Below are 27,957 nucleotides of genomic sequence, written 5' to 3'. Positions count from 1 at the left end.
GTGTTGGGACTCTGCTGTTAGCCAGGTGTAGCAGTGGTAATGTGTTGGGACTCTGCTGTTAGCCAGGTGTAGCAGTGGTAATGTGTTGGGACTCTGCTGTTAGCCAGGTGTAGCAGTGGTAATGTGCTGGGACTCTGCTGTTAGCCAGGTGTAGCAGTGGTAATGTGCTGGGACTCTGCTGTTAGCCAGGTGTAGCAGTGGTAATGTGCTGGGACTCTGCTGTTAGCCAGGTGTAGCAGTGGTAATGTGCTGGGACTCTGCTGTTAGCCAGGTGTAGCAGTGGTAATGTGCTGGGACTCTGCTGTTAGCCAGGTGTAGCAGTGGTAATGTGCTGGGACTCTGCTGTTAGCCAGGTGTAGCAGTGGTAATGTGCTGGGACTCTGCTGTTAGCCAGGTGTAGCATGGTAATGTGCTGGGACTCTGCTGTTAGCCAGGTGTAGCAGTGGTAATGTGCTGGGACTGTATCCACTTTTCTTCTTTTTTTGCCCCACCAACATTTTTACATGCTAAAATCGCCAATACTTACAACAAACAAATAAGTATTTCATAGCTTTCATTTGGTTTAAATAACTTTTTATATGAACGTGAAAAAAACAAAAAAACATTCAATATTACATCAACATAACAAATAGATTATATACATAGGAAAAGTGTTGGTTAAGCATGCAATATATCAGAATGTATACTGAGTGTCATCATAATTCTAACACATGCAAGAAAGAGTATGTAACGCTGACTATGGAAAGCAATGTAGATCATCTTATCCATGCTGGTGCTTCAGTTCCATCTGTTTCAATGGTGGGATCAACCCAACCATGAACCCCATCATGGTTTGAGGAATGGGGAGGACCCCCGGTCCCTGGTTCTATACGCCCAATGGTGTTCTGGTCAACCCAACATATAGAATAACATTAAGAATTCAAATAGTTAGACAAAGTAAGGTTAACATAAGATGGCCATACAAAATATAAATATCAGGTCTGCTCATAAGTTGGGGTACCAAAGATGGACCACTACCAATGACATTGCAAAAACCTTTGTTCCCGCGGTGCAACACGATATTTTAACCCATCTTCTCTCTCCTCCTCTTCCCTAATTTATTTTATTTTCCTCTCACCCTTTTCCCATTCTCTTTTTTTCACATTTACTTTTGTCACATTCTGTGCCCATACTCTTTGGTCTCCCCCTCTCTCAGGCTGTGTCTCTCATTATTGGTCTAGCTCGTTGCTGTCTTGGCTGCAGGTTCTGTAGTGGCGCTGGCAGAACTCCCGAATCCGTGTACACGCCTCCACCATCATCTCCTCTGGTACGGTCACCACGATCCGGAAGTAATTTGGGTACTCAAATGCCTGCAGGGGGAAGAGATATGTAAACAACAAAACAAGGTAATTTCTCTTCCCTTGGTAGACAGAGAGGATGGATGAGTCCATTAGATGGATGGATAGATAAATAACAACATGTAAACTATATTTAGTCTCCAAATGTATATTGAAAACAACAATATAATTGCACAATGAGCTCTTGTTGTCTCTCAAATACATTGTTACAGTTATTGGTTAGCTAGCTAGCGAATCAGTCAAAACACCTTAAAACAAGACATGGTATCAAAAACAAGATCAAACTAGCTGAAACGAGCCACCTACGATTCCCTACATGGTAGCTTCTTGTCATTTCCTTACAAAAACAGATTGCAGTTAGAGTGCAGTATGTTTCAAATACTGCGTCCAAAATACCACAGTGCAGTTATTCTGGAATTACTGCGTTTAAAATACCACAGTGCAGTTATTCTGGAATTACTGCGTTTAAAATACCACAGTGCAGTTATTCTGGAATTACTGCGTTTAAAATACCACAGTGCAGTTATTCTGGAATTACTGCGTTTAAAATACCACAGTGCAGTTATTCTGGAATTACTGCGTTTAAAATACCACAATCGACTGCAGTTACTGCACTTTTACTGCAGTTTCAAATCTGCAATCTTTTTTGTTGGGGTGTTGCTAGCTTTCTGACTGTTCAGAATCATAACAAATCATGGCTTCCACTCACATCGATAGGCATGCATAATTTTCTTGAAGTTGTCCGCCAACGCGTCGATAGACAGACAGACAGACAGATAGATAGATAGACAGATAGATAGATGTGTGTGTCTGGCGTTTTACCGTAGCGGGCAGGCAGAAGACGGACTGCTCAGTTACCAGACGCTCAGTGAACTGCACATCGTTCTGGAACTCTGGGAAGTGTTCCATCGCAATTCCCACCTAGAAATACCAAGACACACATTAAGTAACCTACTAAGCATTTAACGACAGCAACGCCTTTTTTGGTCCTGTCCGGCCGCCTTGATTTCAACGTCCCCAGACAACCTATAATTTGTTAAGATTTGGTCTGGTCCAGACCGGATTTGATTTGCCCAAACATTAGAATAATACTAAGCCTGTTTTTACATTTACATTTTGGTCATTTAGCAGATGCTCTTATCCAGAGGGACTTACAGTCAGTGCATTCAACTAAGGTAGATAAACATATCACAGTCATAGCAAGAAAATAAAAAATAAGTAACCGTTACTGAGAATGTTATTGTAGTTGAAATGGTCTTTTGGTTTAATCTGTAGGTTGGATTAGTTTGAACATCATTGCTTCCCGTTTTAAAGGTTTGAAAAAGCTATCATAAGTGCATGTGACAGAAGGGCGCAAGAATAAAATATTCTGTTGCAATCTTCAATTGTTTCCTCTTTCCTGTATTAAGGCTTGAAAAAGTATTATTGTGATCTAATGCTTACGTCATTGAGAATGTACAGTATGTGCAGTTGAAATTTGGTTATAGAATCAATAAACGAAAAATACATACAGTTGAATTCGGAAGTTTACATACACTTAGGTTGGAGTCAAAACTCAGTTTTGAAAACTCGGTTTTCAACCACTCCACAAATTTCTTGTTAACAAACTATAGTTTTGGCAAGTCGGTTAGGACATCTACTCTCTGCATGACACAGGTCTTTTTTCCAACAATTGTTTACAGACAGATTATTTAACTTATAATTCACTGTATCACAATTCCATTGGGTCAGAAGTTTACAAACACTAAATTGACTGTGCCTTTAACAGCTTGGAAAATTCCAGAAAATGATGTCATGGCTTTAGAAGGTTCTGATAGACTAATTGACATTACTTGGGGTCAATTGGAGGTGCACCTGTGGATGTATCTCAAGGCCTACCTTCAAACTCAGTGCCCCTTTGCTTGACATCATGGGAAAATCCAAATAAATCAGCCAAGACCTCAGAAAACAAATTGTAGACCTCCACAAGTCTGGTTCATCCTTGGAAGCAATTTCCAAATGCCTGAAGGTACCACGTTCAGCTGTACAAACAATAGTATGCAAGTATAAACACCTTGGGACCACACAGCCGTCATACCACTCAGGAAGGAGACGCGTTCTGTCTCCTAGAGATGAACGTACTTTTGTGAGAAAAGTGCAGGAAACAGGTACAAAATTATCTATATCCACAGTAAAACGAGTCTTATATCGACATAACCTGAAAGTTCTGTCAGCAAGGAAGAAGCCACTGCTCCAAAACCGCCATAAAAAAGCCAAACTACGGTTTGCAACTGCACATGGGGACATAGATCAGACTTTTTGGAGAAATGTCCTCTGGTCTGACTGTTTGGCCATAAGGACCATCGTTATGTTCGGAGAAAAAAGGGGGAGGCTTGCAAGCCGAAGAATATCATCCCAAATGTGAAGCACGGGGGTGGCAGCATCATGTTGTGGGGGTGCTTTGCTGCAGGAGGGACTGGTGCACTTCACAAAATAGATGGCATCATGAGGTAGGAAAATTATGTGGATATATTGAAGCAACATCTCAAGACATCAGTCAGGAAGTTAAAGCTTGGTCGCAAATGGGTCCTCCAAATGGACAATGACCCCAAGCATACTTCCAAAGTTGTGGCAAAATGGCTTAAGGACAACAAAGTCAAGGTATTGGAGTGGCCATCAAAGCCTTGACCTCAATCCTATAGAACTGAAAAAGCGTGTGCGAGCAAGGAGGCCTACAAACCTGACTCAGATACAACAGCTCTGTCAGGAGGAATGGGCCAAGATTCACTCAACTTATTGTGGGAAGCTTGTGGAAGGCTTCCCGAAACATTTGACCCAAGTTAAACAATTTAAAGGCAATGCTACCAAATACTAATTGAGTGTATGTAAACTTCTGACCCACTGGGAGTGTGATGAAAGAAATAAAAGCTGAAATAAATCATTCTCACTACTAATATTCTGACATTTCACATTCTTAAAATAAAGTAGTGATCCTAACTGACCTAAGACAGATAATTTTTACTAGGATTAAATGTCAGGAATTGTTAAAAACTGAGTTTAAATGTATTAGGCTAAGGTGTATGTAAACTTCTGACTTCAACTGTGTTTTCAACGTCCAGAAAAGCCATGTTTTCGCCTTTTATTCAGCACATAAAATGCACCTGATTTTAACGTCGGAAAATATGTATTTTCAATGTCTGGAAAATACGTTATTTTCCTTATGGGGATCCTGTTCTGTTATCTCCCCACCTACAGACTCTCCACCTACCATTCTTGACACATAAGACTCACCATGAGGTACATGGCTCCTGATGGCATCACGGGGGTCAGCCCAGGAACAGTGGACAGTTCAGAGTAACAGATCTCGGAGTTTGACTGAAAAAGAAGCAGGAAACTAGTCAATAGACAGTCAGTCGGACAATCAGACAGATATCCAGATAAATCAATATGATAGACTACTACCATCTGCATATAAAGTAATTGGGGAAGGTTCAAGGGAGGGGGACTCACCTCGAGGAAACTGATGGTTCTGTGGTAAAACTCCTGGGGCGTGTCATTCAGGATGCTCTCTATAGCACCCTGGACAATGGTGCAGGCACCCAGAATCCTCTGGCTAAGCTTAACCAGACCCTGACGAATCTGAAAGCAGAAGAGAGACAGATTAGGTACATTAGAAGTGATTCCAAACCCCAGAGGACACAGATTAATCTTACTGTATGTGTACTGGTGTAGCGTATGTGTATAGATAAACTGGACTTCACATTCAGTATGCGAGTAGTGAGAGGCTGAAGGACTTACCTCTTTTCCGAAGATTTGATTCTTGTCGTGGATGAGGATCCAACCTAGCCTCCAGCCAGGGACTAGCCATCGTTTGGCCAGACCACCACACGCTAGGATGGGCACATCACTGCTGAGGGACGCCATAGATTGGTATGTGCAACCCGGAAACACCTGATCATGGAGATACAGTACACACTCGCGTCAATACAAAACATACTGTAGAAGACAATAAAATAATCAGGGTTAGTTTAGATTGAAGGGGAAATGTTTTAATATATTGATTCTATTCATAATACAGAGCATTACACTCAGGGTTGGGCAAATTACTTGAAAAATACACCAAGCAGAATGTGGGGAGTAAAAAAAGAAAACATTCATTTAAATGTCTGACCCTCCCTTAAGGTAACTGTCTGGTACGATAAAAGATGGCAATAGACAGATGCGACAGATGCAAGAGAAATATGATTATATTCCATCTAAGTGCTTGGGCAGTGAACAGGGTGGAGCTGTGTTGACTAACCAAAGATGTCCTATTGACACAAAGACCCTGATGTTTCAGTTCCCAGTGAAAGTGGGGATCTGACTTTTTTGGTTAAAATATGTTTCTGTGGAAAGCAACCAAGGAGAGCAAATGTGGAAGTTTTGGAGAATTTCAAATATATTAGAACAGAGCTTCCATTCCTACCTAAAGAAGACTTCTGAGCTGTGTGAAACAGCACAGCTTTCAATGATGTTAAAACATCTGCCATTTCAGTGTTTGAGGCAAACACTTGCAGCCCACATAGTGATTTTAGATCAAGTAAATCAAAATGTATTCAGCTGTTTTTAAGTATGTAACTGTAATCCAATTACAATTTTTTTAAAGAAGTTAGATAACTCCAGTTGTACCGAACTCTGACTACAGTACAGTGCAAATATGGTCTTTCTTCATCCATTGAAAAATTAAGCAATTAAACTTAAACAATCAATACAAACAACACCATAAAAGACATAAACATGACAAAAAATGTGTATCAATAGTTAAAAATGATTAAACTAATTTGACCATAACAAAGTTTGAGGGATTTCATAACTTTATGTAATGCAATGTATTGTTATGCACTGCTCGTCTAAGACAAAAAGACAACGAGATGGAAGGAGAAAAGGAGAGAGAGAGCAGAGAAAAAAGTGGTGGTATGGTAACCGTAGCAAGCTGGCTTTCATTAGAGCTGAGGCCTTGATGACGGGTGGGAGATCCGCCCCGCGTGCTATTGGTCAGAGCACAATGACTGACAGTTCAGAAAAAGAACATAACAAACCTCACCTCAGATCTAATTTACAAACAGAGCATTTATGGCTCTGCTCTAAGCTCTCGTGAGCTGTGGGTTTTTTTTCACAGAGAGGAGCCCATAGGGGCCCATAAGGAGAGAGCCTGACGCTTGCCAAACATTCCCCTCTCTAACCATGAGATGGAATTGATGCTGCCCAGACACATAATGCCTCCACGCAGCCCCTAAACAGGCACCCCTCCACACAGCCCCTAAACAGGCATCCATCCACACAGCCCCTAAACAGGCATCCCTCCACACAGCCCCTAAACAGGCATCCCTCCACACAGCTCCTAAACAGGCACTCCTCCATACAGCCCCTAAACAGGTACCCCTCCACACAGCCCCTAAACAGGCCCCCCTCCACGCAGCCCCTAACTAAACAGGCACTCCTCCACGCAGCCCCTATACAGGCCCCCCTCCACACAGCACCTAAACAGCCCCCCCCCCCCCACACCCCCCCCCCCCCCCCCCACACCCACACACAGCCCCTAAACAGGCCCCTCTACACACATCCTGAACAGGTCCCTCTACACACACCCTAAACAGGCACCCCTCCACGCAGCCCCTAAACAGGCACCACTCCACACAGCCCCTAAACAGGCGCACCACTCCACACAGCACCTAAACAGGCACCACTCCACACAGCGCCTAAACAGGCACCATTCCACACAGCCCCTAAACAGGCATCCCTCCACACAGCCCCTAAACAGGCATCCATCCACACAGCCCCTAAACAGGCATCCATCCACACAGCCCCTAAACAGGCATCCCTCCACACAGCCCCTAAACAGGCATCCCTCCACACAGCTCCTAAACAGGCACTCCTCCATACAGCCCCTAAACAGGCACCCCTCCACACAGCCCCTAAACAGGCACCCCTCCACACAGCCCCTAAACAGGCATCCCTCCACACAGCCCATAAACAGGTATCCCTCCATGCAGCCCCTAAACAGGCATCCCTCCACACAGCCCCTAAACAGGCATCCATCCACACGGCCCCTACACAGGCCCCCCTCCACGCAGCCCCTAAACAGGCCCCCCTCCACGCAGCCCCTAAACAGGCATCCCTCCACACAGCCCCTAAACAGGCACCACTCCACACAGCCCCTAAACAGGCACCACTCCACACAGCCCCTACACAGGCACCACTCCACACAGCCCCTAAACAGGCACCACTCCACACAGCCCCTACACAGGTACCACTCCACACAGCCCCTAAACAGGCACCACTCCACACAGCCCCTAAACAGGCATCCCTCCACACAGCCCCTAAACAGGCACCACTCCACACAGCCTCTAAACAGGCACCACTCCACACAGCCCCTAAACAGGCACCACTTCACACAGCCCCTAAACAGGCCCCCCTCCACGCAGCCCCTAACTAAACAGGCACTCCTCCACGCAGCCCCTATACAGGCCCCCCTCCACACAGCACCTAAACAGCCCCCCCCCACACCCACACACAGCCCCTAAACAGGCCCCTCTACACACACCCTAAACAGGCACCCCTCCACGCAGCCCCTAAACAGGCACCACTCCACACAGCCCCTAAACAGGCGCACCACTCCACACAGCACCTAAACAGGCACCACTCCACACAGCGCCTAAACAGGCACCATTCCACACAGCCCCTAAACAGGCATCCCTCCACACAGCCCCTAAACAGGCATCCCTCCACACAGCCCCTAAACAGGCATCCATCCACACAGCCCCTAAACAGGCATCCATCCACACAGCCCCTAAACAGGCATCCCTCCACACAGCCCCTAAACAGGCATCCCTCCACACAGCTCCTAAACAGGCACTCCTCCATACAGCCCCTAAACAGGCACCCCTCCACACAGCCCCTAAACAGGCACCCCTCCACACAGCCCCTAAACAGGCATCCCTCCACACAGCCCATAAACAGGTATCCCTCCATGCAGCCCCTAAACAGGCATCCCTCCACACAGCCCCTAAACAGGCATCCATCCACACGGCCCCTCCACAGGCCCCCCTCCACGCAGCCCCTAAACAGGCATCCCTCCACACAGCCCCTAAACAGGCACCACTCCACACAGCCCCTAAACAGGCACCACTCCACACAGCCCCTACACAGGCACCACTCCACACAGCCCCTAAACAGGCACCACTCCACACAGCCCCTACACAGGTACCACTCCATACAGCCCCTAAACAGGCACCACTCCACACAGCCCCTAAACAGGCATCCCTCCACACAGCCCCTAAACAGGCACCACTCCACACAGCCTCTAAACAGGCACCACTCCACACAGCCCCTAAACAGGCACCACTTCACACAGCCCCTAAACAGGCACCTTGTCGTTAAAAAAGGGGCCCTCCCACCCCCACCCACTTCTTCTCCCCCGCTCTCGCACTATATTACCCTCACATCTGCATTAATCGCAAACACATGCGGCGAAAAGTGCACAGTCATTCTGAGTACTTCTGTTCTGGTGGTTAGAGTGTTGGGCTAGTAACTTAAAGGGCCTTGTTTTGAGCCAACATTGTGAAAAATCTGTCGATTTGCCCTTGAGCAAGACGCTTAACCCTAATTTGCTCCAGGGGCTCTGTACTACTATGGCTGACTGTAAAAAAAAAAAACATTTCACTGCACCTATCCTCTGTATGTGACAATACAACATATTATTGTATAGTTTTTTGTACTGAGCGAGACATTGGTGAATTCTGAGCCCATGTGATTTATGCACTCAGCGACCCCAATCACCCCCCCATAGCGTTCCCAATCACCCCTCCCCCCATAGAATTTTAGCAACCAGGACATATCTTCATATTGCTCCTTTAAATTCATAGACAGAGCTATTGATGCATTTACAATGTTTACAAACATTGGAGTAAACAAGCTTATATTTTGGGTTCCGATGGGCTACGACAGTTGAGCTAAGCTGATGAGGCATTTATAAGTTATGTTTTTTCAAGAATCAATGAGTATACAGTATATCATTCATTTATAAGTACAAAAATAGATGTAGCAACTGTGAATTTCCCTTTAACCTATCCAAAAGTCATTCTCAACACTCTCAGAAATGACAGAGCAGAGGAGCGCCTCTTGTCTACAGTTTACCTCTGTGGCTCATTCTTCACCTAAACCCAGCACTGCTGCCCCGCCACTACCAGCCCCCCATTCAGCCTGTAACACCCCTAATCACCCCAGTGCTGATGTGGACTTGTCAGACAGGTCTCCTTGGATACCCAGCAGAGCTAAGCCAGAGAAAACCTCCCTGTAACTGCTATAGAATGTTAAAGAATGTGCCTTGCTGGTATTATGTATTACATGGGGCCTTGTGGCCAGGATGTAGGCTATACCCCAGAAACAGCAGCCCACTCCTGGACGCATGACCAGTCTACTACTGTATTGCACACCTCCATAGACCAATCCTCCTCCATGCCAGAAGACAATCCAATTTAGATTCCTCTCCTTAGTCTCATATTATGCAATAGACTCAATGCCAGTTTCTGTATTAGTCTGTCGGAGTGTCTGTCTCTGTTGTGTTTGTCTCTGAGAGTGCTTCTGTGTTTATGAACTCACCATGTCACCATAGATCTCATCAGCCAGGATTGGGACGCAATGTTTGGAGGCAACTAGACAAGAGAATAGACACATTTAAAAATATTACAATTAGAAGTGGATTCATTATAGGAACCAAATGCTTGTATTGTGTTATAGTGAGAGGGAACACTGTGGCCAGGGGGGGAACAGGGCTCACCAGAAAGGATGTTCTGTAGATGCTCTTTACTGTAAACGGAGCCACAAGGGTTGGAGGGATTGTTGACAATCAGGCAGGTTGTCCTGTCATCTATCAGGCTTTCCATGTGTTGGAGATCGATCTCCCAAGACTTCTCTGGCTGCAAGGACAGACAAAGTCACCACGAGTCAGAGAGCAGACATAAGGCATGCAATGTACATGCACTACACAGACGCTGGAAAACAGACAAATCTGCAGATTCTGCACCGTCCTAACTCTTTTAACTGATCTTTTATCTCTTAGGCTGCATTTACACAGGCAGTCCAATCCTGAACTTTTTTCCGCTAATTCGTCTTTTGACATCAGATTAGCTCTGAAAAATATCTGACGTGAAAAGTTCTGATGTGAATGGCTCAGAAGACCAATTAGTGGAAAAAATATCAGAATTTAGTCAGGATACTCTGTGAAAATGTAGGTTTTCAGAAGATGGGCAGGAACTCAGCTGTCCTGACATTAGGAGGAAGCTCTGAAAGAGTTCTAAAAATGTATAAGTGGATTGTATAGGTGAATCAATAGCAGCTCTTAACACTGTGTGCAGTTGTCATATACACCTCAAGAGTCACGACATTCCACTGTGTGCCTGAGTTACCTCATGTTTTTTATGGATGTAATTAAACTAAAATGTTATGTAGCTACAAGTATTTATCTGTATTTGTGTGTGTGTGTGTGTGTGTGTGTGTGTGTGTGTGTGTAAGCCTAGAGGGAAGAAAGCCATCCAAAATTATTTATAAGTGCCAGATGTGTGTCAATGAGGAAGAGCTCTGCATTTCCCCCACTCTTTCCCTTTCAACAATCTATTTTACCCCTTCTTCGCTCTCTCTTGCTAACATCCAGTTTTTCTCTTTGATTTATTTTCCCTCTATTTTGCTCCTCCCCCCGTGTCCAACACTCACCAGCAGTGTGTACAGTTTGACCTGGATGCCCAGAGACACAGCCAGAGTCTTGTAGAGGGAGAATCCAGGGCAGGGGACTAGGATGTTGTCTCCAGGATTACACAGCACTGTGATGGCCAGATCTATAGCCTGACTGCAGCCACTGGTCAGAAGCACATCCTGCATGGAAGAGAGAAGAAGATTACAAGAGATTTTTTTATGTCCTCTAGTTTTGGAGAAAAAATTATTACAGTAGAAAGACAGGTGAATATATGAAAAAAAAGAGAGTTTGAACGAGTTAAAGCAGGTAAACGATGAGAGGTAAACACACCTCTGCCTCCAAGGGGGCCTCGGGGCAACTGTAGAAGTTTGCCACCACCTCTCTGCTCTTCTGATAACCTGTTGATGAGTAGAAGACAACATCTTATATTTTGTACTGTAGTACTGTATACTGTACTCGGCAGTCTGCTGGGAGAAAGGGAGATTTCGCCTGCCTCCGTCCTTAGAGCTACAATCATCATTAATCATAGAGTGGAACCCTTTCAGTTCATCTGCAGACAGTTAATTGGCCCTATTTTACGTAGCTCTTTCAACTTCCCTGACTGAAATTACTTTAGCCTCCAACTTCTCATCCCCTTGCAAGCTGCCCAACTTGCCTTACCAACAGATGGAGCATAGCCGTTGTATTTGTTTGAGTCAATGGCATCCTTCATGGCCTGGAGAACTTTGTCATCAGTAGGCAGGTTCCCGAACACAGTAGGGTCCCCTGATGGAATGACAGGACCAAGGAGTACATGAGAAACATAATTCTGAACAACTGCACTTCACAAGTGAACACACTGAGCATATGCAAATGAGATAGTGGTGTAGCATCTCACCAATGGACAGAGCAATCATGGGTTTCTCAGGGTTGGGTGTGAGCTTCATCCCATCCACAATGGCACGGATGGGATTCAAGGTGTTGATTGACATCTCTGAGGGCCGGATGTTCCATCGCTGCCTGCAGCTCTTCTGCTTGGCCAGACAAACAATGCCTTTCACAGCCTTATGATGGTTACCGTTTCCATTAAGAGCTTTTCCGTTGACACCAATGAGAGCATTCATCTCATGAATTCCACTCCCATTAATTTTCACCTCATAGGACTGGTTCGCCATGTTGCAACTGCAGCTGAAGATGGGAGAGATAGGACAAACAAATAGATTTTCATGAATAATTCCTGCATTATAAATTGTTGTAAAATATCATACAAATAATATAAATTAGGATTATTCGTTAATATACAAATGACTAGCCTAATAATCAATTGGAAAACTGAAAATAAACTTGTTGGATAAAAAAAGAAATCAGTGCAGAGAAGTAGGCTAGTCCAGGTGTTAAATTACCCATGAAAACACAACAGGTGCGATGTTTATATAATCCAGTTTGGGACACCTCAAGTTATTGATATTATCTTATTAATGGCTATCTTATCACAACGCCGTATAAATAGCAGTATAAATGCAGTATATAGTCCATTAGCAATGAAAACTATGTATATTATACAAAAACAATACATCAAATCTATCCTAATCAACTCAAATCTAACCTAATAAAATGTCATCTAAACAAGTCTGTTCTGATACAGCCTGAAAAAATATACAAACAAGACAATTGAAAATAAGACAGAAACAACAAATATTATAAAACTACCTATAATAGGTAGTAAGGTCATAAGGAATAAGGTCATATTTGTTTGTGCATGCGTAATAATAAACATGTGATCTATACCTCAAATTAAAAGCTATAATACATTTACCAGGCGTAGCTTATTTGAAATTGCCTCAAAATTAAATTGGACACTTAGGCTACTTGCTAGAGGTAGTTAAATGCGTTATCATACATTTAAATAACAATAGTCTTTTAAATACCTTTACAATCTCAAAAGAATTTCACACTGCAAATGAAGGAATTCAGGTAAAATACTGAATATGAACAAAGACTGACTGATAAGTCCGTTATAAGCCGGCTTTATAGCAAGCCCCACCGAAAAGGGTTGCTGTTGAGCCCTGCCCATTTTTTCATTGGTGGAGACTGAGGGTTGTGCCATACACCCCCGTTACATCATTCCCAAAAATGTAAAACACTGCAAGGTTTGGGTTAAACGGCATGAACTCTTTCCAAAAGACAGATACCAGACTCATGAGAGGAGACCCATGGGACCCCAGATGTCCTTGTGCGTAATGCGCACAGGAGAGAGACGCTCACATTCAATGCCCCGCACAAAAAGTACGAGTGAAAAATGTGTGGAAATGTCCGGCCATAACATGTTATTGGTTTCCTAATTATGTTTGCAAAATCCCAAAGGCACATCCGGTCGCCTCAAGTCAAAACAATATGTATGCCTTTCAGTGGAGGCTGCAGAGGGGAGGACGGCTCATAATAATGGCTGAAACCGAGTCAACGGAATGGCATCAAATACATGAAAACTGTGTGTTTGATGTTTTTGATACCATTCCACGTATTCTGCTCCAGCCATTACCATGAACTCGTCCTCCCCAACTAAGGTGCCACCAACCTCCTGTGAAGCCTATAGCCTATACAACATCATTGACCAAGTCATGGATAGATGGCCTCTGATTTTCCTACCTTTCATGAATGGAGAAAAGCTTTTTTTAAATTCTAATGAAGCATAAATCTGTTTATATTTATAAAAGTAATTGATTTCATCCTTTATCAAAGGTCCATAGGGTCTCCAAGAAACTTTTTGAGGCTCAATCAGCTTGAGCGTAGTTTAGGATGAGCCTGCTTCTTCCTCATTAAAAGCAAGCAAAACGTAAAAAGTGGAGGTACACTATATATACAAAAGTATGTGGACACCCCTTCAAATGAGTGAATTCGGCAATTTCAGCCACACCTAGTGCTAACAGGTGTATAAAATCGAGCACACAGCCATGCAATCCCCATAGAGAAAAATTGGCAGTAGAATGGCCTTACTGAAAAGCTCAGTGACTTTCAACATGGCACCGTCATAGGATGCAAGTCAGTTCGTCAAATTTCTGCCATGCTAGAGCTGCCCCGGTCAACTTTAAGTGCTGTTATTGTGAAGCGGTAAAAGTCTAGGAGCAACAACGGTTCAGCCACGAAGTGGTAGGCCACACAAGCTCATAGAACGGGACCGGCAAGGGCTGAAGCGCATAACAATCATCTGTCCTCAGTTGCAACCGAGTTCCAAACTGCCTCTGGAAGCAATGTCAGCTCAAGAACTGTTCGTCAGGAGCTTCATGAAATTAGTTTCCATGGCCAAGTTTCCAGCCAATCATCGGCTGGAGTGGTGTAAAGCTCTCCACTATTGTTCTCTGGAGCAGTGGAAATGCGTTCTCTGGAGTGATGAATCATGCTTCATCATCTGGCAGTCCGATGGACGAATCTGGGTTTGGAGGACTCCAGGAGAATGCTACCAATGCATAGTGGCAACTGTAAAGTTTGGTGGAGGAGGAAAAATGGTCTGGGGCTGTTTTTCATAGTTCAGGCTAGACCCCTTAGTTCCAGTGAAGGAACATCTTAACCCTCCAGCATAGAATTACATTCTAGACGATTCTGTGCTTCCAACTTTGTGGAAACAGTTTGGGGAATGACAATGCATGACAATGTCCCTGTCCACAAAGCAAGGTCCATACAGAAATGGTTTGTTCGAGATCGGTGTGGAAGAACTTGACTGACCTGCAGAGCCCTGACCTCAACCCCATCGAACACCTTTGGGATGAATTGGAACGCATCAGTGCCCAACTTCACAAATGCGCGTGTGGCTGAATGGAAGCAAGTCCCCACAGCAATGTTCCAACATCTAGTGGAAAGCCTTCCCAGAAGAGTGGAGGCTGTTATAACAGCAAAGGGGGGACCAACTCCGTATTAATGCCCATGATTTTGGAATAAGATGTTTGACAAGCAGGTGTCCACATATTTTTTTGTCATGTAGTGTAAGTAGACCCCAATCTATGGAACATCTCAACTTTGCATAATAATAGTCCTTCCAGAGCTTGTTTTGACAGTGCAGCAGTGTTTAGTGCTCCACGCATTGGGTGATTTTGCAACCCAGTTGCTGAGAGTAATTATGATAGGGATTTCTGGCAAATGTCCCAAATACCCACAGCATAATATACAGTATGTGCACAGTAATACATAAAAGCTAAATAGGTATATAGAGTAAAATACAGATAAGTAGCATATGATACAGCGCAATTGCTTCATGTATGTATAATATAGCTTTCATTTATACATGTAATTTCACACAAAAAGTTTATTGAACACAGTAATGTAACAGGTAGCCAACAGCATAACTTCTGATTCACTCTGGGGTTGTTTACTCTCATGATTGGTAACTCAGTGAACAGAGACTGAACAACTCATTATGCAATATTGGTAGAGCCACTGTGTCCTGAAAAATGTACAGAAGAATGTAGATAAATAAATACACACCCTAATAAAACCTTATGCAGTGGTCCAACACACACAAAAATCCCCTGGAACTTTCTACCCCACCATCCCCTTATCATCTGGCTAAGGACCCTTGTGCCCTATCCGCCAGCAGGCATGATGGGGTTGAGTCAGTTAAAAACCCTGTCACTCCATGTCCCTCTGTTGACCACGTACCTATCCACATATACATTCTTAATAAATAAAACATGTCACAGAACTCAAGCTCACCTACCTAAAAGTGACTCGTAATTGTATGAGTCAAGTACCTACTCACTTCACAACAACCGTAATTTACCTCAACACCTTGCTGCTCACCAATCCATTTCCCACACATGATTTTAAAACTGAAGTAAACACAGACTGCTACATCATGATTCACATGTCTCTTAATGATGAGGTGTTAATAATATGTATGACCCTATTTGTAGGCCTTTGGCCCTATGACCCTCTTCTGGGTAAAGGAGAATCCCTGGCATCTTCTCTCTCTATGGAAGCCCTCTACTAGCTTCCCATCTTATGAATATGTTGCTGAGTCATCTAACATCTGTCTTCTCATTGGCCCACATACCCTGAATCTGTGTCACTTGACCTACCCCAAAATTGCTGTGGACTAACTAATATATGGATTAACTAACAACGGTAGTGTGTAAGCACAAATGCATAGGTGGCTTACACTGACAGCATGATGACCCTGAACCCTCACTTCACAAGATGAGCTGCCTATGACACAATCAGGAATGATTCACAGCTTTTCCATTTGTACAGTGATGTACGCAATTCCCAATGACGTCATCATCATTGATTTGTCAACAAAAGGAGGTGCACAATGACTGGTCAACGGATTTTGGTTGCATGTTATGGACAGTAGCAGTCCACTCAGAATATCTGAGTAATATTTAACCCATGTCACACCATCAAACAGACCCCTCTGAATCAACATGACACAGCATGAAATATTAGAGACGATACCAGTATAATATCGTGGCTAGGAAACAATCCACAAAAATAATGTAACTTTTTTAGGAAAAAATAACCCTAATGTTGGAAATAAAAAAATCCCCATGTCATCCAGTCATGTTTATTTTCCAAGCTATAGCACACAATATTTTAAAGAGTTTGGTGTGCCACATATTTTCATTTTTGCCATGGAAAAAAATAGAGATACTGGTATTGTCACAGACCAAGAACCTAGGTCAGTAAGAAACTGGTGCTGTGTATTATGGTATGTAAAAGGTTATTATACCAACATTACACCTGGTTGAACTGGGCATATTGAATACTGTTTTACTGAAATGTAACCTGAATTCTGATGCTGAACAATTATGTAGCAGTTTGTTTAACCTCGGCTATACATTTCACCGCGGCAAATGGTGGACACCACCCTGATACCTCAATCTAATCCCATACCTCATTGTCAACCCCAGGATCATGCTTCTTCCTCCATCACACACTTTGGTTGTACATCCTCTTTCCATATCCAGGAACATAGTCAGGATCTGAATCTTGTGTTTCGGGATCTTCATCAGAGCTTGACTCAAAACTAGAATAGAGTGTGTTCAAATCATAATAAGAATACACTGGAGTTTTTTCCACATGTTCTTCATCATCCTCCTCTTCACCATCATCACGGTCTTCCTCCCCAGTGGTCTTGGTCCCTCTTAGCTCTGCAGCCATGCTACACTCCTGCTGGGTCAGTTTTCGGAGCCGCACAAATGGCTGTAGAAACTTTGACATAAGCAGAAGAGCCTGACTCTCCATAGACAGTCTCAGCTTGACCTTATGTGTTCTACTGGCCTCTGGGCTGTCTGCTGGTTCTCCAGCCTGTTCAGAATGGGCTCTGTCATCGAGGGCCGTAGGTTGGGATACAGCCACTGTTTGAGGAGGGGAAGGGCTCTGTGTGGCCAGAGTTAGATGTTGGGGTTGACAAAGGGTGAGGAGGGATGGGGTCAAGTCCTGTGATGAGGTGGAAGAGGACCCCTGACAGTGCACTGGGGTATCACTCTTTTCACACACCAGTTCTTCAGAGCACTCCTGCAGAATGCTCCTCACCCATTTATGGTGTTTAGAGCACAGCTGCAGTGGGGAGGCCTCAGGCACCTCCTCATTGTTCTGCCTGTCCTCCACCTCCGTCCTGCCTCGGCTCCCCTCCTCCCCATCAGAGACTTCCTCCTCCAGGAGGAGTGGACTGTCTTTGGACAGATCCACCCCCAGCTCCACGATAAGGGCCTGTGGCTCTAAACTTTGCTCAGCTGCACAAGCATGGTGTGGACCCAACCCCAATGAGTTGGATCTCTCCTCTCGGTTATCTTGACAGATACCCTGGAATGTGTAGAGACTTGTCCTGTCAAGCTGTGACTGCCCGTCTTTGTGTGTTCTCTCCTTGGGCGACCTTAGCACAACTTTCGAGGTCCCAGGACCCGCCAGCTCCCGGCCTATTCCCCTCTCCTGTGCTGATACCTTATGGGCTCCGTGGCTGGGATGGCATCTTGAAGAAGACTCGTCTGAAGGAATAGAAAGACAACATATTTATCTACAGTACTATAGGTTCCTGGTGGTCTTACATACTGTACTGTGTTTACATCTGTATGTCATTGTTAATATGCTGAGTTTGTTGACCAGAGTGGAATAGCCTCTTCAAGGACGCAGCAAGGGAGGTGGAGTCACAGGTAATTAACGGCAATAGTAACTCCTCTTCGTATGCCATTGGACCCTCCTGCTTCAACAGCTATAGGCACATTCACATGGATAACAAGGACATTGACAGTTATGTAATAGCATGAGAACATACATTCTCTATTTGATTGAATCCTCAAACAATCTCAATAATTATTGTATATACACACACCTGGTCAAAATAGGTATCACTCTGCAGCGTCGACTCCAGTACCTGAAGGTAATGCAGCAACCTGTCCTCCAGTTTCTGGGCATAGCATTCTCCATATTGGTCCTCCATCAAATCCTGAAAGAGAACCTACAGATCAATACATATACTCCATCCTACACACAATACCTCAACCCTAGTGGAGGCGACAGGCATTGCTCCATCAAACCATCTCCATTGTTTTGGAGTTCCATCACAAGCAACTAAAGGCTGAGTGTAGCAAGAGGCTGGGTATATAGCATCCCCTACTGGACAGCAAAGGAACTTCTACCCAGACTTTAGAATTGCACTATCATCTCAGACTGGCCTATTACGTATTCAGCATTGTACGTCTTCTTCAGGAACCACTGAATCCAGGAATAGTTGAAGGTCACAGTTCACATAGTTGAAGGTCACAAGGCATAAAGATGTCAATTACACCTATGTAATCATGCCAGTGTTCATTCTGGCACTCTTTTAGATTTAGTCTAGTCTTAGTCATTTTATATAATATTATTAAGTCTTAGTCACTTGAATAATGATTTTGTCTAGTTATTGTCAAAATGACGAAAACAGTGGGCCATTTTAGTAAACTAAACTTTTATTTTAGTCACATCACATCAGTAAAGTAAACACAAATGACTGTCTCCCATGTGCACAAACATAAATAGCCTTGTCTTACCAACATATTTTTCTGCATATCATCCTATTCTCTTCCCAACAGCAGAAATATGACAAACATACACTGTATAAGAATGATCTGGCCATGTAAATTCCTAATTCAGCCGACATAGATATTGTACATTATATACAAAAGAAAGACACCCAATCGCAGAGAGAGACAAAGAGAGTAGCTCAATCACCTCAAAGTATTATGGGTTGCACCGCCGTAACTCGTCTCTCATCACTGCCACTGTTAGCAACATTCCACAGATGCCGCGGCCACATTGATGTCCAAAAGTAGAACGGAGATCTTTTTTGGTACCCTTCCCCAGATCCATGGCTCGACACAATCCTCTCTCAGAGCTCTATGAACAATTCCTTCAACATCATTTTCGGTTTTTGCTCTGACATGCACTGTCAACTGTGGGACCTTATATAGACAGGTGTGTGACTTTCCAAATCATGTTCAATTTAATTTACCACAGGTGGACTCCAATCTAGTTGTAGAAACATCTCAAGGATGATCAATGTAAACAGGATGCACCTGAGCTCAATTTCGAGTCTCATAGCAAAGGGTCTGAATAGTTATGTAAATAAGGTATCCGTTTTCACTTTGTCATTATGGGGTATTGTGTTTAGATAGATGATGAAAAAAATATATAGAATCAATTTTAGAATAAGTCTGTAACAAAATGTGGAACTAGTCAAGGGGTCTGAATACTTTCCAAATGCACTGTATATTGCTAGGCAATGAGGTAACATGACTGAAAAAGGTGTAGCCTAAACAAATATTTAACGGACTGGTCTGTAAGCAGCCTAGTTGTAGAATGGTCGCGATATGCTTTATGAATGTAAAATTTGGCGCCAATGCAAAATAGAAGAAAAAAAAATGTAACACAGGTATTATGAGTCATATCTTTTGAATGGTAATGGCTAGAATCAAACCGTTTTCTCTGAGGAAAGACTTCGCTAGGATGTTGGCACATAACCCGGCTATGAAATTCAATGGGGAAAGTGCAAGGTTTGAGCGAGACTACAAATTCAAAAACGTTTCTATAGTCAAAAAACATACTGTTGTGTCCTTCCCACTGCTTAGCAGAACTGTGCTGCTAATATTAACATGTTGCTTACCACTGAAAAGCTCTCAATCTCGCCAAAAACTCTTGTTCTGTCCCCTTAGTAGTCAGATTTTAGTCAAAGAGAATTTCAACTCGTCTAGACTAAAATAAAACATTTTGCTTTGTTCTAGTTCATTTCTAGGTGTATTTAGTCAGTTATAGTCTCGTCAATTGCCACTGAAAAATAGGGGTTTGATGAATATTTGTCACTATTTTTGTTGACGAATTTAACACTGAATCGTGTGAGACAAAGAGGGGAATAGAAAGGGAGCGTTAAACAGACGATGGGGATTTAGCTAACCTTGATATAAGAGTTGCGCATGGACATGTCCATTGCAAGAGTCTGGGCCAAAGCCTTAAAGTCCTGGTGGTTCTTCCTCATTAGGTGCATCTCTTGTCGGCTCTGAAGAGGAGCAAAGAAAGGCGACATTTAGCTCAGCAACCCAAAACTCACTGGGTCGGTCAGAGATGCTGATACTCTGATATACAACTGATTCAGTTTAGTCAACAGTGTCATCCAAAGTAATCAAATTAGGCAGTTATAATGCATTTACTTACACATTCATGGTACTGAGGTAGTCTACTTGGGAAAAACTTAATGATCTTCAGAACAGTGTTGACAATACCTTGGTCTTCCTGAAGCTTCCACATAATTATCTGTACCAGAATACAAATCAAACACAGCTGCTCATTTTGTTCCACCAAAACTCAAATCAACAAAAACAGCATAGTTAAAATAACTGTACCTGAACAAGTCAGCCCAACTTATTAGTAGGCATACATGGCCTTGGAAACCTCTCTATGCATCCACATATTGCGATTTCCCACCCCTTTCCTGTAACTGTTCTCTACCTTATGTGAAACCTCTACATACCTTGGTCTTGAGGCCAAACATGATTTTCATGTGTTTGATAGGGGGCACCAGTCGTGGCAGCAGTGTATAAGTGACATCCATGAACTCCATCACCCTCTCAAAGCTCTTGATGTCTCTTGTCTTCATTATAGAATACGCCTGGGCTGCTGCCACCCGTAACCTCCATGGCTCATCTAGGGTGACAGATTGTAGGTCATCCTCTGGCCATCTGCTGGGGTCCAGAGCTAGAGAACACACACACAAACAGGGATATAACAAATAGGTAAAACTTTTAAAGGAATGTCACCTATCATGTCAATTTATCAGCTTGGGGTTATTAATACCATGTTTCAATTCCATTTTTTACCATCTTATTGACTAAATTTAACTTAATTATATTTTGCATGTCCTATATTAGCCCATATAGGTCTAATAATATAATTTAATTAGTGTCAACTATTTAAAATAATATATTCTGTTTATAAACAGGTGATTATGCAACTTCGGGCACTTTGACTGTGCAAAATTAAAACTTATTCAAACACCATTTTACCAGTATTGTACTTGTCTTTGATTTGTCTAGAAACTATATATCTGATAATGGCTGCGATCGTACTATTCAGGAATTTATATATTTTTGTAATTTTCCCCAAACAGCCATACACAAATGTAATTTCCATCACGTCATTAAACATAAATTTTAGTTGAAAATGAAATATCATACAATTGATTTATAACATATTTCTTATACATTTGTACATGAACTTGAATTGAATATTATTTAAAGTGATTAAGATTTTCCTAATATTAATAATTCACACGACACCTGAATATATAAACTTGCCTTGGTGACAGCTGAAAACATTTATTTATCATGAAAAATAAGATATTTCCACCCAACCTTTTTGTGAGATTATGATAACCATATGATTTCCATATCTAAAACAAATAAATGTATGTAAATTATACATAATATACACATTTACCTCAAAATATGGGTTGTGATGGAAATTACATCTATGTAAAAAAAAAAGAAAAAATGAAAACAATGTTTTATTGCAAACATTTTGAACAACCATTGTTAAACATTTCAGACCTATACTGGTTTGTAGGCCCATCACTCACAAGGTGTACAGTAGTAGCTGATGGGCAGAGCTCAAGGATGTAGGCCAGTGTTTTTGAGAGATGGGCCCAGATAGCAGAGGGGTCATGCCGCATAGAAGAGCTCAGTGAGCAAAGTGAAACTGTATCATTTGTGGTATATCCAAGACAGGTGTGGAGGGTCACCTGCTTGTGAGAATCACCAAAGTTAACTGCCTGGATTTCACTGGTGTATTTACACAGGTAGTTCTCTGCAAAGTCAATATGCACAATGATCTCCTCTTTCCCCAGATTCTCTTAATTCTCTCATTTGAGTATTGGTGTTGAATGTTGTACAGGTGTTTCCCCAACTTCTCTTTCAATCCTTTGGAGAAGTCCTCCAATAGAATATGCAGTGTGCCACATAATTTTTATTTTACTGTCAAATGTACAGTGAACTTCTCCATGTTTTCCTCTATTTTTCTTCTCTCTCTTCAGCTTTGTTTTTCCACTCAAACCACCATGTCTGCTCACCAGCATCAAAGTCAGATGTTTTAAGCTCTTTTGCTTGGCGAAGGGAGCACTCTCTATACATGAGCTCTTTCTTCAGGTTCTCACAGCACAAAGACTCAAAAACTTTCTCATTGTTGCTGCAGCTGATCACTTTGTGATACTGTAGTTTGTCCGCCATGAACTGGAGGTTGGCGTGGGGTTTTGCAGAGAAATTATATTTCTCAGCTTTCCGTAAAGCATTATCAAGTTTGACATTTGTCATTCTAAGATCTCTGTATGCTTTTGTGCGACCTCTTCCAACCTTTTTCCTTCCAGCAAGTATTCCATTTCTCATTCATGTTGCAGACGATGAGGAATGGGTATCAGGGTGTGCATCAGGGGCAGGTATGTTAGCCTCATGTTCTGGCTGCAAGTCATCTGGTGACTGAGGTGGTGTGTTGCCTGATAGGTAGGTCTCCTTTGCAACTGTTCTCTTTAAGTCTGTCTTCTATTCCGTTGGTTGTATTTTCATCTCTCCCTGTCTTTTTGCAGATGTTCCTGGTATCGTATAGGATCGATTTTGATTTTGTTTCTATATGTCTGTGACCTCTGTGCTGTTTTATGTGGCATCTTCTAAAAATAAAGACAAATACTACTTAGTTTCCAAGGTGTGCACACCTTGGAGCATTTTCTAGATTAAATTAATTTAAAACATGATTAAATAAGCCTAAAGTTAAAAATATATATATTTTAAAAATAAAGTAAAAACAAATAAGATAATGGTTTGGGGCGTTTTCACCGCTATCTGCCATTTCCACCACACTTAAGTTTGTGATGGAAATGACATTTCTACAGTTTCTGGAGAAAATTGACAGACAGCTTAGCATGCTTTGATTAGTATTACAGCTAGCATATTGTTTACCTTAAATACATAAAATATTTTTTTTAAATCAAAAGTTCTACCACAAATTAAAGAAATTATAGCCTGTTGGGAAATGACTGACAATTAAAATATTAATTGCACAAGCAATATTTCACTCGATTTTTCTTCATCTTCTGGACATCACATCTGGAACAACCGTCCACTGCAGCCATGTGCTTCAGTGTCACAATATGTTTCCATGGTAACTAAATGAACATTCGCTTGAAAAACTTAATTAATGAGGAATTTGTCCTCAGTGGTGGAAATGACACCACTCCCAAAGGACAGGTATATTTTGTGTAGAAAACAATATAAAGGGCATACTCACAATAAATATTGATATAGATTTGATTTAATTGACTCTTTCTGTAGTGCATAACATTATATAATGTGTCATTATTAATGTTCTCATAGAAAAATATAGTAGAAGCTTAAAAATAGTGAAATTGATGTATAAAATGCATCTGAAACGTAGCTAAAATACTTGATAGAGAGGTGTTTGAAGGGTATGGGGTGATTCCAGTGTGAATTGAACATACAAATATTTGGATTTGTTTTATTTAACAAAATAAAATCCCCAAAATTGACCCGAGGACATGGAAGTGCCCGTTGTTGCATAATCACCCAAACACGGATTTGAAAAAATAGATTTTTGCTTACCATCCAATGTGTCCATCATTCTGTGAGCCCAGGCATATTCAATGATCCACATTGGCAACGTTGGGATGATCTCCAAACATTTAATCTCAGACGGATTGAAATTATTCTCAAGGCCTCTTCCCTCCATCTATTTGAACTGCTGCAAAACGTCCCCAGCAGCGGAATCAGGTGCCTGATTAGATTCGTGTAATTTTAGTCAATCTACTTCTTTTTGGGGGGGCTCTGGTTTAATAGCAGAAACACAAAGACTGTCATTGGTCCTTGATGAATATGCATGTCCGGCGGGTTGGACATGTACGGACAAGTTCAGAATTCGCTCGTTAGCGAAAACGTATCCAAAATATTTCCGGGTTAAGACTGTCACGAACTGGTCCGTGCTATCCGGGATCCTTGGGACGTCCTTGCTCTTATTGAAGTTGATATGTAAAATGGTTACGGTTAGGTAAGGTTTGTGGTTAGGGTAGCACTATTCGTCAACTGGGAACCATCTGAACTAACTATGTATAAAACATAATAGCTAGAGGTATATACAGCACAAACTATTCCCTGATTATCAGCCATTTAAAGGGCCAATCAGTAGTTGAAACAATAAAGTGAACTCACCACTGTTTTGGCAAAAACCTGAGGGATGGGGCTAGAGAAATTGAATCACTCTCAAATTCATAGACAGAGCTGACCATCCCTGATATCAAGAATCATAGTTTTAACCATGTTTTGAGGCTATACATACATATACTTTGTTTACAAACATTGGGAGTAAAACAAGTTTATATTTTGGGTTATGATGGGGTATGGCAGTTAAACTAAGCTCATGTGATATGTATAAGTTATAAATTATAGTGAAAAAAAATCTATGGATATTTATAAATCCAAAAATGTATGTAGCGACCCCTTTAAGCAATCTCAACCCCTTTCAAATAATTCCCGTTTCTACCGTCACATAGAGGACCTATTGTGAAGGCCTGACCAAATAGTTGACTCGGGAAGTGATTATCTGGTTAAACTGTAGTACGGGTGACATGCTTATGTGTATTTTCATTTTAAAAAGTTAACTACAGTATAACAATACTGTAGTATGGCATCACTGTCCATACTACAATCAATATAGTAATATTTACATTTAAGGGAAACGTAATTATGTTATGAAAACGTGTAGCACTTGCATGGCATATACTCGTGTTAGTCAAACTTTAGTGTTGGTTCAATGTCATCTAGTCTAGTGCGCTAATTTAGCTAGCTGCTGTAGCTATTTGCTTGCTAGCTAGCTTCTCAGTTATGTGATCATGTGAAAGGATGTTGCTCATACCCGGGCCAGAAATACTGATTTGGTAAGCAGACCATCTTTCATGTACATTTCAACCTTTCTTTCACCACTATGTTGTTGACCATATTTTGTTGAATTACTTCTTGACAGTTCTTTGCTTGTCTCTTGTAGGTGGGCTGTAAGTTAGCTGACTGACTGTGCTGCCATGACTGGACCCAGCCATGAATATAACTCTGTACTTCAGCGGTCGACTAGGGCCTACAGAATGTGTGTTTCAAAAGCCCCATGGCCCCATTTCACTGTCTCCATTGGCTGGGTAGTCCCCGTCTCATCTGTGGCCCCTTCTTGTTCTCAACAAGCGTCAAGGTTCGTTCATACCTACAGTATATGAAGCGGAAGATCCAGCCCCCGCCAAGTCCTTCATAGTCATACCCCCATGTCTGCCAGGTGGGTGACCCGGTGCTTCGAGTCCAGGCTGCAGTGGTGGACCCTGAGACCGCACATGGTCCGGAGGCTCAGGTGGTGATCCGCACCATGGTGAAGGTGATGCAGAAGTTTGAATGTGTGCATCTCAGGTTGTGAAGGTGTTACGGAACTTCAAATGTGTGCGTCTTAAGTTGTAGTGTCACTAGCTCTGTTACTAGTATCTTAGCTCTGGAGTTCCCAGAGCGCATGTTGGATCACAGCTTGCCTGCTGCACATGAAGTCCGCGGTCTCACCACTGTGCCTCTGCGGATCTTCATCAACCACCAGATGCGGGTCCTGGATGGGCGCACTGTTAACCTGTTCTTGAAGATACATTTTTCTTCCGAATCGAGAACGAAGAAAGTATCTTAAACTGTGTTCACTTGCTTCTCCAAAAACCAGAGAATATTCAGATAGTAAAATCTTTGCCATTTTAGCTGTCAAACATCTTGCATTTCCCAACATTCTTTGCAGGAACTAGTTGTTTTATGTAGATGACAGTGTATCAAACAGTGTAACCTGAACAAAGATCTACACACATGCAAGAGGCATTTCTCACTCGATAGTAAAATCCACGTTTTGAATATTCCATTTTTTTGGAGAACCACTTGCAACTGAACACGGACATTTATAAGATACACTTTTCTTTCGAATCGAGAACGAAGAAAGTAAATTAGTTGAAAATTGGTTCCGACCCTTTCTACTAGCCAAGGTATAACAGCTACTATGGAAGAATTCACATATCGCCGTTCTAATGTATAGCTACTTCCACAGAGCAGTTAAATTGACAAATTGAAATAAACTTGTCCAGATTTAATCTACCCAAACCTGCTATCTGACTTCAATCACTGGACCCATAAATGAATTATGCATGTGTGTGTGACTGCTTTTATTAATAAGGTTTTCATTTTTGTTTCAAAGGCCTGAATGAGAAGGCAGAGCCTGTGACCTGGCAAGTGAGCGGGCCCGCACGCATCCTACAGCTTGAGATGGATCACTTGGATGGAGTCCGGTACATTGACCGCATGGACAGTAAAACCTTCAACGTGAAATGGGCAGCACAGAACGAGTAGCAGTTTCAAACTAACCTTGTCACCCTGATTGAGCACTAAGACAACTTCTTGGACATAATATACAACAGACCATGAAGAAACCTTTCTTACTGATTCTTTATTAATACATTTATTTATGAAGCCAGATTTGTGGTCTGAATGAATATTGAATTATCTTGCAAGTTGTTTCAAATGTCCACAAACATTAGAGCTAAAATATTGACTCAACTGTGGACTGTCACCTGAGTGGTATACTACGACGCTTGGTTTTCTAAAGCTTGCTAGCTTCACATTACAGCTCAGGCTTCATCCGTATTACGACAGTGGATATTGCTCATCCGGCGTGTGCATGTCGCACATCGTACTCATCATTGAGACAATACTAAAACGTCCATCCTTGGGCGATTTCATTTTAGCAGGCTGTGGTGTGAAATAGGCAATTAGAAGTTCTGTATTTTATGCTGTCATTGGTGTGCACAGGCACCTTTAAATAATTGTATGAAGTAATACAAGTTTTACTGTGCATGAAGTTTCAAATTCATCCTGTCTTTACTAAATGTAATAGGTATTTTAATTACTTTCTTTACAAAAAAAGCATTTGATTAATAAAATAGTAATCAGTGGTTTCCCTCAAATGAAAGGGATGATGACGCAATATTTGTGAGAGGGAGGGAATCTTATTTAGTAGTTCCTCAACTCACAGCTCAGACACTTCATTCAGGAGAAGTGGAGTTAGCCTGCCCTGGAGCAGGTCAGTTCTGAAGGATTCATTGCCATATAACTGTACCTGGCTAAAAGGTGAGCCACTTTCGTATGACTGGTTATCGAGTTTAACTCAGAGTTGACCAAAGTTACCTTGTGACTCCTCAAACCCAGTACGTAATATACCCTTCAGGTTAGTTATGAAGGATTTGTTGCCATAGAAATTTACCAGGCTAAAAGGTGAGACGTGATCAGTTATTGCGAGTTGAACTCGGAGTTGACCAAAGTTACCTCACTACTCAAACCTGATTTGTAGTATAGGGCT

General features: G+C 42.3%; 2 protein-coding genes across 6 annotated transcripts; one reads left to right on the top strand and one right to left on the bottom strand.

Annotated features, from left to right (window-relative positions):
- Positions 1 to 538: 538 nt before the first annotated feature.
- LOC109889290 (tyrosine aminotransferase) lies at positions 539 to 24,497 on the bottom strand. Of its 5 annotated transcripts, XM_031822694.1 has the most exons (17): positions 24,150 to 24,473; positions 21,017 to 21,240; positions 20,701 to 20,799; positions 20,444 to 20,545; positions 18,347 to 18,460; positions 16,909 to 18,226; positions 11,924 to 12,213; positions 11,707 to 11,811; positions 11,377 to 11,444; positions 11,067 to 11,225; positions 10,135 to 10,273; positions 9,957 to 10,009; positions 5,115 to 5,267; positions 4,827 to 4,955; positions 4,608 to 4,691; positions 2,160 to 2,258; positions 539 to 1,349 (listed from the first exon to the last, which is right to left on the bottom strand). In XM_031822694.1, exons 6-17 carry the CDS (start codon positions 17,022 to 17,024, stop codon positions 1,209 to 1,211), a joined length of 1,536 nt encoding a protein of 511 aa, XP_031678554.1. In that variant the 5' UTR covers positions 17,025 to 18,226; positions 18,347 to 18,460; positions 20,444 to 20,545; positions 20,701 to 20,799; positions 21,017 to 21,240; positions 24,150 to 24,473; the 3' UTR covers positions 539 to 1,208. The 5 variants fall into 5 exon arrangements, with proteins under 5 accessions (XP_031678554.1, XP_020336206.1, XP_020336205.1 ...); XM_020480617.2 differs by lacking the exons at positions 16,909 to 18,226; positions 18,347 to 18,460; positions 20,444 to 20,545; ... (1 more) ...; positions 21,017 to 21,240; positions 24,150 to 24,473 and adding an exon at positions 12,954 to 13,083; XM_020480616.2 differs by lacking the exons at positions 539 to 1,349; positions 2,160 to 2,258; positions 4,608 to 4,691; ... (5 more) ...; positions 11,377 to 11,444; positions 11,707 to 11,811 and having other exon boundaries at positions 12,103 to 12,213; positions 16,909 to 18,002; positions 18,118 to 18,226; positions 24,150 to 24,497.
- A 1,467-nt stretch (positions 24,498 to 25,964) lies between these two features.
- LOC109888561 (peptide deformylase, mitochondrial-like) lies at positions 25,965 to 27,459 on the top strand. Its single transcript, XM_020479724.2, has 3 exons — positions 25,965 to 26,241; positions 26,353 to 26,368; positions 26,800 to 27,459. Exons 1-3 carry the CDS (start codon positions 26,086 to 26,088, stop codon positions 26,949 to 26,951), a joined length of 324 nt encoding a protein of 107 aa, XP_020335313.1. The 5' UTR covers positions 25,965 to 26,085; the 3' UTR covers positions 26,952 to 27,459.
- Positions 27,460 to 27,957: the final 498 nt, after the last annotated feature.

The sequence above is a fragment of the Oncorhynchus kisutch genome, linkage group LG4 (assembly GCF_002021735.2).
Source record: "Oncorhynchus kisutch isolate 150728-3 linkage group LG4, Okis_V2, whole genome shotgun sequence".
In the NCBI taxonomy this organism is placed as follows: Eukaryota; Metazoa; Chordata; class Actinopteri; order Salmoniformes; family Salmonidae; genus Oncorhynchus; species Oncorhynchus kisutch.
The sequence above is the reverse complement of the archived record's forward strand: the minus strand, read 5'-3'. Positions and strand labels throughout refer to the sequence as shown.

Bases quoted from the DNA above. Each gene is read 5' to 3' on its own strand.
- LOC109889290 (XM_020480616.2), bottom strand. From the start codon at position 24,276: ATGGAGGGAAGAGGCCTTGAGAATAATTTCAATCCGTCTGAGATTAAA. The intron at 20,800-21,016 runs GTATGTAGAGGT...ATTCTGGTACAG, and splicing joins TGTTTGGCCTCAAGACCAAG to ATAATTATGTGGAAGCTTCA. The intron at 18,461-20,443 runs GTTAGCTAAATC...GTTCTCTTTCAG, and splicing joins TGCGCAACTCTTATATCAAG to GATTTGATGGAGGACCAATA.
- LOC109888561 (XM_020479724.2), top strand. From the start codon at position 26,086: ATGTTGGATCACAGCTTGCCTGCTGCACATGAAGTCCGCGGTCTCACC.